General features: G+C 42.7%; 1 protein-coding gene across 1 annotated transcript; it reads right to left on the bottom strand.

Annotated features, from left to right (window-relative positions):
• Window positions 1–666: 666 nt before the first annotated feature.
• Window positions 667–11,894, bottom strand: LOC127375067 (BTB/POZ domain-containing protein KCTD16-like). Its single transcript, XM_051420891.1, has 2 exons — window positions 10,860–11,894; window positions 667–1,911 (listed from the first exon to the last, which is right to left on the bottom strand). Exons 1-2 carry the CDS (start codon window positions 11,680–11,682, stop codon window positions 1,460–1,462), a joined length of 1,275 nt encoding a protein of 424 aa, XP_051276851.1. The 5' UTR covers window positions 11,683–11,894; the 3' UTR covers window positions 667–1,459.
• Window positions 11,895–13,104: the final 1,210 nt, after the last annotated feature.

The raw sequence follows: 13,104 nt of genomic DNA, 5'->3' as shown, positions 1-13,104 counted from the left end.
CTTTTTTTGTAACATATGGGTGTAGGCTCATGTCTTTCTTGACCAGGATTATAGGTTTCATTTTGCATTATGCCTTAGCTCACAGATGTAGGAGGGCTACAGGGATATATGTCTTATACTTATAATCTTGTTATTGTTTTATCCATTTCTGCATACAATGAACAATATACCAAAGCCTTAACAAAGGTTTTTTTTTTTTCCTTTGAACTTGTGTTGGAGGACACTCACTGTCCCATGAGAGGCGCTTCTTCATCTATCATCACACTGGCTGTTTTTGGGGTTGCAGCAATATAGTCCCCAAGCCTCGCTCCTTACGGAAGCAATGTGGCGACACTGCAGAAATCTGTTCGCTAAAAATAGTTCTCTCTATAAATGGTGCTTGTGATGCACAGCTATGGTTCTCTTCCCGTTTCCTTGAGATCCTCTCTAGAGGAAGAGGCACACATTAAAATGTCAACAAGAGGGGATCTATTTCACTTCTTAAATGATGGCAGTTTTGTGTGGGGTCGCTTGATTGGCTGGTGATGGCGGGTGAAACACAAGGACAAATGAGTCTGTATCTGAAAAATCTAAAATCTGCTGCATGGTTATCAGTGTGGTAATTATCGTATGGAAAGCTGACTGTTTGATTCAGCAAGCCTCCAGCATATTAGAACTATGAATAAATACAATTCTTACCCATTTATTAGCTTTTTTGCACACTTACAATCAAGGATTAGTCAAATATCCATTGGCGTTATATACCTACACAACATCATCTATCCAACACATAATGACAACATTGGACAAAAAGTTTTACAGATCTAGGCAGTGCTTTCTTCATTTAAGTTAATTTCAGTCACCATTTATACCCAACACACAAAATAGTGAATTGAACGTTTGTCTTGATATTGCATAATTATGCTAAGGGTGAAATGACATGCAGTGCCGTTATCAAAGCCTACTACAAGTATATGTGTTATCAGTGGAGTTTAAGTGATATTCCATTGCTAACTCACAGCACCATCTGGGTACATCCATTTTTTAAAAAACAGCTATTGTGGGCAATTGCACATACAGTATGTGATAGGTTGATGGATTGAAACGATGTTGCCCCTGAGGTTGCTTTGTTGCTTCAACTAGTGACATAGTAGCCTTTAGTACGACTGGTTCCCGACTCTCTGTAGTGAGAACAGGGTTACTGATGTAAGCCCCAGAGAAACCTGATTTACACATGTGCATATCATACACAACACTGTGCATACTTTACAGATCAAGGACTCACACTGCCTTGTACCTTGTGTGCTCAGCTAGTCATGCTGGCGGGAAAGTGGCCATAGTTTCTTTACTTTTTTTCTAATACAGTACAGTATGTGTCTTAGAGGGTGCTGTCTATTGCCTATGCAAATAATACTCTTCATTCATGTTGACATGACACTATAATCTCTCTTTCTTCTTTCTTCTTTCTTCACACTCATATTCAGAGACGGTACTTTCTCAGGAGCTCTGATTGCCACATGTACTTCCTCTCTGGAAAGCGATCGGGAATCCTAATGCGCCGGAAGTCCTGGATGCATTTCTCCAGCTCCTGCTCGGGAGTCATCTTCTCTTTGTTCGCTTTCCTCTTTGCAGCCTCTCGTTCTCGGACCCCGAAGGTTCTCACACGGAGCATTTCCGTCTTGCGGCGCATCTCTGCCTGCTGCAGCATATGAACTGGTCCTTTAGGCATGGGACGGTCCAGCGTCTGGATGTTGCCCCGCCGGCTCACGGGGCCACAGACCACGGTTCCTTGAGGGGAGCTGGCCTCCGACTGGGTCTCAGAACAAGAGGTGGAGAGCTCGTTGAAAGAAGTGCCGCTCTCTCCCTCACGCTCGCTTTTGTGGCTCTTGCAGCAGCAGTCACAGTGAGAGGACGGCCATCGTGAGGGCCCACCTAGAAAAACACACACAAAACACATTTGTCAGTTGTTTTGACCACGCGCAGTACATTTTCTGTTATGCCAAGACCTTCCTTCATGCAGAAACACACTGTAAACTAAAATCCCAGCTGTGTGCGTGGTGACAGATTCAAGCTGTAATCAAAAGAAACAGTTACACTGATCAAGCAAATGCAGACAAATGCCTACACAACAATTCCAATGTCATACAAATTTCTTTAAACGAATATCAGATGAGTGTGTGTGGCCATGTGTGTGGGTATTTAGGGGGGTACAGATTTAAGAACATGCAGCTTATTGGCTTTGACATTTAATTGCTGAATCTCAAAGAGCTGGTGGGCTGTGCATATTGCTTCCTCTGATATGGAGAACCCCAGAGCTCAGTGTGCTTCAGTACAGCTCCCTAAAAGACCTTTCCCATTTCCCAAGGCAAAGCTTGTCTCAGAGCCAAAGCAATCTGCTTTGTCGGCGCAGTTTCTTATTAGAACTGTAACCTGACTGCCTGGTATTAAGAAGGTTGTGTATTATGTGAGTGTTTTCAGAACACTCAGTCAGATAAGGAGCTTTCTACCTTTAGGGAGGCAACATGGTAGAAAAAGCAGGTAAACAGTAAGTATAATTTATCTTGGGTGGTAACAGAACCGGGTCAGTGACTAGTAGAGTGAATAAATGTACCTGCAGGCCCTGCAGGTGTTCTGACCTCCTGTCATGAAGTTTGGATGAGAAGTGAACCAGGTATAGTAGCAGCAGAGGATTTTTTAGTAGTCCTCTTTCTTCCTCTTGTACCTACTTCGTGTCTCATCTCACATCCTCCTACACTCTTAATTATGAACCAAAAATACTGTAGTGTACTGCCCGCTGGCTTGTGAAGTATTCAAGGAAAGACAGTAAACACTGTAGCTGTCTTTCAGTTCCAGAAATATCCTTGAACTCTGGTCTCGTTGAGATGTACTAACAGGTATAAATGTACTGAAACTGCTGTGCTCTGTGTAATATAAACAACAGTGTATGAGAAATAAACTAATGTACACAGACTCGAAAAACCTCTTAATGGCTTTTTCCAATGTGATGATACAGACTCAATGGCAATGATATCTCAGAGGGAGCAATGATTTGTCCATTACCTCCTTCCAGTGCATGCACCAATTTATACTGAACAGAGTTCAAGGGGGATTTTAACCTCTCTGCGCACACTGTAATAATGACCTTATCTCTGGTGCGATGATTGCATTGAGCTGATAGTGAGAGAGTCACTAACAGCTTTTTAATGGCTAATCCATGAGTAAAGAGGCCAATCAGCGCACCAATTTCCCCCCACAGAAAATGAATCTAGCTGAATCCAGCAGACGAGCTGCACCAGGCAAATGGATGCAGGCGCTTTAGCGAGGAGAATCAAGAGGAGGGAGGCTGAGCATTGTTTCTAAATGGATGGATGCTGTAGTCCAGAGGGGCAACCCGTTTAGGAAGCCAACACCCAATAATAGCGTCATAAAAATTTCAGGCTTTGTAGGAGAATAAATTGTATTAAAGCCACTGACGGGCAGAGAAGCACCTGGGGTTGCAGTTTTGTTTTATACAACAATTTATCTAAATGGGGCATGGACATGGAAATGACTGTTACCATATAGCTTTTAATGCAACAACAAATCTGTGTGATGAACAATGCAAACCACAAACGATGTGTTTTCGGATAAAGTGTCGTACTGCCAAGCTTTGATGTCCCCTTCATAGCCAAAACAGGAAACAACTGAGAGCCTTGTCAGGAAACACAGTCATTCTCGGGTACATTTAAACAAGTGGGTGTGTATAATACCATTTGGTATCTTTTCAGGGAAGCCATTGATTGCAATGTTTTTTTTCTTCTCAGATCTATACAGCCAGTCTAAGAGATCATATTCCAACCACATTAAAAGACTGGGGCTGGTCCTCAGACCAGACTCAGTATGTGTCAGGCTGAGCACTTCTCATAAATAACACAGAGCGAGGGAGTCGAGTTCTGCACAGAGGGATGCAGGCGTGTCACACGGGCTATCCTCAAATTCCTCTCCATCTCTAATGAAAGCAGGGGTGTTTGTCTTCATGCCTGAAAGAGGTCAGAGCTTTATGGAAATTCAACTGCCTGGTTGTTAGATTAAAATTACTTTCATTATTTATTTTTTTTACCCATTGAAAGGTTTTAAATGGCAGAAAAGTAGGACATGATGGGGACTAAAGGCTCTGACAAACTCAAATGTCAGTGGGTTTCCTGCCAGACATTAGTGTGTTTGTTTTTGTCTGTGCTTCTAAAACTGACTCATCAAGGGCGTCTGATGATTATTTCTTTAACGACAGGGCAGCTCTGTGCTTTAGTCATGTAATCAATGCTGAAAGTTGAGAGGCAAAAAATAAATAAAGAGGAAGAAGAAAGACTCATCACTCAGCAATTTCATGTTCTCATTGCACCATGATGCAATTTATTTCAGATTTTGACTTGTGTGACCCGAAGCTGTCTGCCTTTCACATTTAAATCTCAGCGGTGACGTGAACTGTGCCCTCAATCTAAATAAATAATAATGAAGTTTTGGACACAAGCTAGAGAATTTCTGAAATATCATATTCGATCAACATACTTGGGTTTTTTTTACCCAAACACAACAAAGTCCTGTGGGGCTGAGTAGTGTGAATCATCTTCAAATGCTTCAGTTGCTGCTTGATCCTAGTACAATAATATTCTCTGACCAAGACTGTGTTTGTGAAACAAACAAAAAAGGGAGAAAAACTAGAGTTGATTAGTTTGGTAAAAAAAAAAAAAAAAAGGCACGTTATACTGTCTGACAGGTTAAACATCCATATTCAGTTAGGGAGTGAGCTCATATGTAGTGATCTACATCTCTGATCTTAGACGCACTCTTACATTCTCCAGCACACATATACAGTTACCAGGGTTGGGATGGTTACTTTACAAATGCAATCTGATACAAAGTGCAAATTACCTGTTAAAAAAATGTAGTCAGTAACCTAATCCAAGTATCACAATATTAAACTGACTTGATTACTTTGCTTTTTGATCACCTTAATACTAAATATGCAAATGAAAAATACAAAATACAAAAGAAATATCAATAAGACAACAGAATAATGTAAGCTTGGAAAATAACGTTTAGATTTTTAGCATCAAAAATGTGCCTCTACTGTATTTTTTAAGAAAAACTTGCTTTTCATTAAGCAGCAGTTCTCCTGTTCCCTTTACTGCTTTAAAGACAAAACCATGGTGTAATTTCCGACCCTGTGAAGGCATTTCTTCACTAGAGGCCATGATAATGAATTGGCAGCTGTGAGATTAGCTATAGTTTCAATCTAGACCAGAGTGGTGTTTACACACTGCACATGTGTGGTAGTATATTGTTCTTCATTTTAAAATGTACTTTCAAATTGTAATCCTGATCATAAACCCCATTTTTCCTAAATGATACTACTACTACTATTAAAAATCTTTTATTTTTCTCTAACTGTACAGTTGCCTGTCATTTTGTATCCTAATTATGTGATCCTGTTACATGTAATCCGTTACTCCCCCAAGCCTGCCAGTCACACAAATATTTTCTGCCACTGCTTCAGGAAGAGTGTAGCTTACACGCTTGTTAGCTCACAAATTAGACCAGTGTGTCCTTGCAGCAGAAAAAAGGCTTGTCTTGCAAAGGCAGTGACCGTCCTTACAGGGTGCGGGAAATCCATTTCACCAAGATGGTCTTATTTGCTACAAAAGTATCACTTCAGCAGTTTGTGTCCAGCCTAACTGATGGCTGCAGCCATCCTTTCGCCGGGCTATAATAATGTCTGTAATATCTGCATACAATTGAATTTGTCAATATTAATAAGCTTCATCCGGCCAGCCTACTCTGCTGAAACAACCCTCATCAGCAGCTGTGATGAGAAAGAGCTGGAGAGGAATAGTCAGGGGTAACCCACGGAGTCCCAACAAGCTTCACATTAAAGAACATTCTTCTCTCTCATGGACCAATTAGTGCCCCAGCCCAAATTATCTGCTTTCCATGAGGAGAGTGACAGCTTCACTGGCTGATTGTTAATGACAAGCGGGTGCTTTTCCCCCTCCTAGAGTCAGAGGGTGGCTGCCCACTGAGTGTCTCCCTGACAGGGAGATGGACAAGCAACACAGACAGATTGAAATGTCTATATCAGCCTCTCCCTGTAGGCCTGTCCCCCTGACCTATAGCCGCACCCTTCCGCTGAGCAAGGACTGATGAAAGCGGGGAGAAAGCGACACGGTGTCCTGAGTATTCAACACAATCACCGCCTTACAAAGCTGACCTCCCGCATACCAACACACACAGGATCCCCAGTCTTCAGAAAACTCTCAGCCCTGCCCACAATCCAAGCAGCCATTAGGTGTCTCTGGAGGGATCATTAAGGTGTTCGATGTCAGATGGTACGAGCTGTTGTACCTGTTCTCCAACAGAGTGCAGAAATAGGAGAACCAGGGACAAAAGAAAATGACAGTATTCAAATTATGTCTGAAAAATGCTATTAGGTTCTAAGTTTATCTGTTCTATTAAAGGAACATACTGAGTGGGTAATCCGTCAAAGTCTATATTTAGTCTTTTTATTTGTCAGAATTGCATTATCACTCACCTTGATAATGAAGTTAGTAGCAGGGACTATTTTGAAAAATCTCCTTGTTGGTGCGTTCAAGGGCACTCCCAACATCTGTAATTTGTGAGTCAGCAGTCATGCAGTATGTTGTTGGAAAATCCAACCCAGAAGATAATCAATAAGAGATAACGTACAGTGAGTGAGGGTTAATGTGAATTAGCCCATTTCATGCTTGAAAGCGTTATTATTCAGCACCCTGACTCCCAATTTGGGAATGTTGCAATCCCAACAATCCGTTCTTATGACCTGAGTTATTGTGCAACAAAAAGGCACAAAAAAAGATAATTAAATATTCATTACGACAGATTATCTGTTTCTTGCATGTCCCTGCAAGTTCATTTTAATACTGTAGTGAGATAAAATGGAAGAGCTGAAACAGCTGCATAGAAATCAATATAAAGACGTGTAGTAAGATTTAGAAAACAATCAGCAGTAATATGAAGAATACTATATTTGTAGCCAATAACCTAAAACAGGAAAAACTGCCAACAAACTTCAAAGAATGATTGATTTCAAAATGTATTTTCCTTTTGCATCTGCAGCTTTTCAGTAAACTCAGATTTACTCCCAGGGTGAGCTAGAGTCTCCACTTGAACTGATGTAGTGCACACACCCGTGCCTTACTTCTGACCATCTTTCTGCCCAGGTGCTCTTTAAGACATGTATGAGTTGTTCATGGGAGCACCATCCATCTCTTGCAGGCATTGCCAATCCATCCAGACTCCAACCGGGCTCTCTGGGAGCTCGGGGACGGCCCAATCTCTACCCCCATTACACCCAAGCAATTGATTACTTTCCCCCACCCCTCGTCTCTCCCTGCCGCCTTGTGGCCATTGTTCAGGAGCCATTATGGCCACACATCATCACATTCCAGCCCAAATGAAGACTGCGCAGTTATATTAACAGACCATACCTGGCAAGTATAATCATTCTCCATCTTTACTATATGTGTCTCCCATTTTGACAAGCTACTTCTGCACAGCCCTTTCAGGTGGGAAAAGATGTTACCAGTGCTACTGTTCAATGATGATTTGCTCTGCCAGCGTGACGTGGAAGCAAACTTTGATAATATTATTATGAGGACGGCTAACTTTCATCCTAAGAACCTTTTCCTGTTTTAGAATATGACTTTAAATTGCCATTAAAATAGGTTATCTTTCTAAATTGCATCTCCATGGTGGATGACTGGAGACGAGGAAATATTTTGGGATCACAGATTGCTTTTTAATTAGCCAACACGCTCCTCTTTCCCCAGAGATAATTAGCAATAAGGAGACTGGTCCCGAATGCCAACTGGGAGGTTAGAGTTGTTAATCACTACAGTAATAATGTTGTCACTGCCAATCGGAAAAACTAAATGTCCCTACCCCGCTAATCGACCTACATTTGTGCTTGACAAATAACCTGACAAGATATCACCTACCTATGGAAGCCCTTTGATGGCAGTGTAAGAAAATACATCTTTATTCCTAATTCTAATAATATTGAATCACTACATAATTTTCACGTTATCTTATAATTTTGACTTATTTCATAATTAAATTTGGACTTTTCTCTCATAATTTTGACTTTTCATCTTTTTTTATAGTTTTGACTTATATAAATAGAAATAAGTCAAACCTTTTACTTTTTTCCCCTTTATTATATAGGACAGCTGACGATAGACAGGAAAGGGGGTAGAGGGAGAGGGGATGACATGCAGCAAAAGGCCGCAGGTCGGATTCCAACTCATGCCTGCTGCAGCAAGGACTCAGTACACGGGGCGCCAGCTCCACCAGGTGAGCTATCCAGGCACCTCACTGTAAACATTTTTTTTTTAAGTATGACCACTTTGTCACCTATTTTTAGCTTCCATATCTGTCTGCCACTAAATGCAATACCATGCAAGATGCTGCAACCTGCTTTTTTGACCAAATCAGCTTCTGTTCTCGCTCTCAGTCCCATTTATTCTTCTACTGTGTGCTGGTTATCACTTTTGATGTATTTCTCTCTGGCTCAGTTGTTTATTTAAAGGGTGAACAAGTCATACCCGGTCAAATGCAAATTATTCATCATGGCCATCAGGTGCAAAAACTCTTGCTCATGATGGATGCTCAGACACTGTGGCCTCCTGGAGAGAGTGCCCTTTTCCAGAAAGACTCATTTATTTTAGTCTGTGGATAAACCAACAGCATATATCCAACTGGGCAGGAGTGGATGACAATAATTGAGAGTGGAGTGTCTTAACTTTATGAGGGAACGAGTCCCCTGACTGTTAATACGGATGGTGCCACGCAGTAAAATGATGAATAGCAAGTGTGGGCATTTTGAAAACTGGAGTCCACTAATACTGAGAGTCAGTGGAGCCTGTAGAAAACAACTGACGCATTTAACAAGAAGAGCAACATGGATGACGCTAAGGAACTGACAGGCTGGAAGAAAGTCTCCCAAGTTGTTTACTGCACTGGATTACTCTTTTTACACTCTGAACAAACCCCAGCCTCACTGTTTTTACTCCATATGAGCCTGTGATTGGACGAGAGGGGGTAAAATAGAGAGCAGTGACATGTTCTCCTTAAAACAACAAACAACAATAAAGCACATCTGTTTTGTGCCCACCCCAACGGTGCACTTGTCTACACGCATTCTTAGTTTAGGACTACCTGCCCTAGGCCAGCCAGTGTCCCACATTCAGAATCAGGTTACAGTATTAGTTTTGAAAGTGGATGCAGGGCCGTGGTGCTGCTGTGAAGCAAGGGCTCTCACGCCTGTCTGCCTTTGATGCATCTATCCATCATCCTGACTAGGCCTCTGTCTTCCAATGCTCCTTGTATATGTGTGTGTTTCCTTTCACCCTCACCTTGTCATCTCTCTGTTAATGAAAAACCAGTCTCTCCATCTTCTTCCGTGTCTTACCACCAAATAATGTTTTGCCTCTCTGCTCCCTCGGACCCAATGAACTTTCATGTCTGATACTTACTTTAATCTATTTTCTGCTCCTTGCTCCCTCTCTCCTCTTTCTGCCTCAGTTCTTTCTCCCCATGGCCAGGTCTCATGCAACTTTTACTCCCTCGTCCCTCCAAGCTCAGCCGCTCTCTCCTCCATCTGCTTGCCTCCCTCTTCTTCACTTCCTTTCAGCTTGCTTCCTTAAATCCCCCCTCTCTCTCTCTTTCTAGTCCTTTCCTGTCTGTGCTCTTCTAACTCTGTATCTTCTTTCCTTCCATGCTGTAATTATTAGTCTCTCCTCATTCTCTCGCTCCTTCTCACCCTCCTCCAATTGTCCCATGTCTTTGTCCTGGGGCATTGTCTGTTAATGGAGAAGGGGTGAACACCCGCACCATATGCTGTGCTCCAGAAAGTTGAATGACTTAGGAAAATACCTGGTTGGATGTTTGCATGGGTCAAGGCAGACCCCTCTGTTATAATTATCCTGCATTAACAACAATATTGGTCAATCATTAGCAAACCATATGTCATGCCTTCCTCATCCCACCCTCCTGTACCTCCAACCTTGACCCACCAACTGGGTTTTCTTGTGCTCTTCCAAAGGGAGCCAGTCAGGATAATGAGCAAAGTGCTTTTTAATCGACCATATGGTCCATCTCCCCTCTCTGCAGAGAGTGGAATGAACCATATTTGCAGCTAATTAAGACATTAGCTGATGAACAAACTTTATCTTCGACTAAAAAGCAGAGCGGATTCAAGAGAATGCAGCAGCATTCATGTGTAATCCGGCTGCCCACTGGTGCTAGATTATTCATAACCCATCTGAATCTGAGCAATAACCCGCGTTTACGCATGACGCATGTGTACTTGAAGTGTAGCAGCATTGTGACTCAACTCCTCCGATTCCCGTGGGCAAATTTGCCTCTTATCTCGGACCCAGAACAGAAGTTTAATGGCAGGGGATGCAAGGACTGAAGAAGGATGTGCTATAACCCGACCATGCCTCCTGGTGGTGTGAGCTATATGCATCCATTTCTGCAGATCATCTCTAAATCTAGATTATAAGAACGAAATTAAATGGGTGTTCTTAAGGAAAGCTTGGTGGATCAACTTTTTTTTTTTTTTTTTTTTTTACAACATTTAATGAGAAAAACACAATTCCTGAGGGACATTATGCAATACCATAGTAATGGCCTGGATGTGGTTTTATTACAGGAGGGAGGGGCACTTGGCTTTTTTTTTTTCTTGGTTTACAGTGGGTTTTGTGTTTAAATTGACTGTTGTTTACATTGTAATTCTGGATGTAAAAGCCACCAGTTTATCTCACATCCCTTCAAAGAGTGTAGAGTAGGAGAAAAACTTCACTCACGGTAGAAGATGTACTGTGCGTAATTGGACCAGACCCTGTCATCCGCGTAATGACCGATGGAGGACGCAGTCAGGGACGAATTGCAGGCCACAATGTGAAAGCCGCACTCTGACAGCATGTCAAAAGCTCTCTCCAGGTGTCTGAACTTGAGGTAGAACCTGCAAGTGTAATGGTCCGGTGGTCGGTCCGAGTCCCTGTTCTCATTCAGGGCGTCTCCAAATACCTCTTTCGCCAAGCCAATCCTACTGCTAATGAAGATCCGCGGTAACTTTTTGGCCTTGGCATCAGTTTGACTTTCTCTGCCTCCCCCAGCGCAAACGCCTTTGAAAGCGACCGTGATGTAGCCGTACCTCCTGTCCAAGGAGTAAGAGGGATAAAACCTCTGGTCGCTGCCCTGCGACGCATCATCGAAATCACTGTAGTACAAGTCGTCAGGACATAGTTTTGAATCCTCAGACGACAAAAGTTTGGCCAATTCTGGCAGCTGGAAGTATTCCGCCTCTCTTTTCAACCTTCCTCTCTCGGGGAAGTGGTCAGGGAGGACAACTTGCTTGTCTCTAAGGTAATCCAACACATACCGAAACAGAAAGCCATCTCTGTCAATAAAATAACGTCCTCTAAGGTCCCGGGACAAGTCATTTGAAGACCCCTTCTTGTTAGAGAACAGCTTCCCAAGTAAGGAATTTGGAAAGCTTGTCAAGGTGGCATGGCGAGTGTAATACACCTGTCCACCCACGTTTAGCTCAATAACATCCGATGGAGGGTTTTGCACAGAGCCTTGCTCTTTTGCGGGTTGCGTTTTGCAGTTTTCGCTCAGTGCCATTTTTTTCTAGATCTTGCACGAAATCTTAGTCTTGTCTCGGAGCGCAAACGTCCCAGAAGTTCAGGATGTGGGGTGTAGCTGCATGGTGTTAATGCACTCAGACCCAAACCATAGTCTTGATACAAGCTGCAGTCCTCGCATCCAACAATCCCAAGGTGTGCCTACAGTAGATCCTTTAACCCCGTGCGTAAATGTGCCTGCCCACGGTGCATCCTTTTTTTTACAGAATCGATTATCATAACCAGTGAGCGCATCATGTTACACACATCCACTGCGATGGGTCATTACTGTGACTTCATAGAAATATAATCCTCAGTTCACTCTTACCACCATCAAAAAAAGTAATTTGCTCAAGTTTTCTGTGGAAAAAAGGTTCACCGTCTTGCGTCCGGCTTCTAGTTCAGTCCCATCAGTCCATGATAAATCGAAGAATGTGCGTGCATCCCATCATCCTGCTACTGAGCATCACTCCTGACAACTAGGGATGCTGCTGAAACATGCTCCGAGGTTGCTCACAGAGAGGAGGATGGAAGCGGGACTCCTGCGCGCACCCATCTCTCCAAACTGCTGAGTGCGGAAACGTTTGGTCCGGCAGAAGGTTTAAGATAATGTTGCTCCAAGCTGTGCAAGAGAGAGAGGAAAAACCGTCCCGTGAAGTAACGTCTTACATCATCTTAAAGGAAAATGACATTTGCAGACGATCGACGTGAAGCGGACTGATGTGGGTGCATCTGTGCAGTTTTTCATAAAATTGTGATCTAGCCACGGGCGACGAGCAGCTGGCGGAGAGGATTCAGGTCTAATGCAGTTTTAACATCCAGCGTTGCGGATTTTAATCCCTTCTCCCGAGTCTTCACAGAGGCTTTCGCATTTACATTTAACGCTTTTAGCTGACGCGCTTATCCCGAGAGACGGGTGAGGGGTTAGGTCCCATGCAGTGTCTTGCTCAGAGACTCATCGGCAGTGACAGCCACACATGAACAGAACTGGTGATCACACCATGCAACTAACTCTTTAACTCATTTTCCCATCCATTTGTTCTGTCTGCCCATGAAATTACATAAACTAAAAATCAACATGACAGTTGCCCTCTTCTGCATCCGATTGAACCTCTTCCAGGAAGCATTATCACTTCTTTCACCCAGGACCCTGTGACTGAATATGAAAATTGATCCCTTCCTCATCGATTTGACCGAGTGAATTCTTAATTCAGCACCACGGACAGATCTCAACCCGCTCCAAGTCACATCTGTTTGATGCTCCATCTGCTCGCAAACAAACTGATATAGTGCACTTTAAAAACTAAACAGTGCATTGATTAATAGGTTTACATTTTACACAAGTATGTGTTATACTGCTGAATGATTATAATACATGAATATGATGTCAAATTTGGTATCAAATCCCCTTCAAAGTGCATGC

This window comes from Dicentrarchus labrax, unplaced genomic scaffold (assembly GCF_905237075.1).
Source record: "Dicentrarchus labrax unplaced genomic scaffold, dlabrax2021, whole genome shotgun sequence".
Classification (NCBI taxonomy): Eukaryota; Metazoa; Chordata; class Actinopteri; family Moronidae; genus Dicentrarchus; species Dicentrarchus labrax.
This window is presented reverse-complemented; position numbering and strand designations above follow the sequence as displayed.

Excerpts from the sequence above, each read along its gene's own strand:
- LOC127375067 (XM_051420891.1), bottom strand. The coding sequence starts at position 11,682 with ATGGCACTGAGCGAAAACTGCAAAACGCAACCCGCAAAAGAGCAAGGC. Across the intron at positions 1,912-10,859 it reads CGCACAGTACATCTTCTACC|GTGGGCCCTCACGATGGCCG; the intron begins GTGAGTGAAGTT and ends GTGTTTTTCTAG.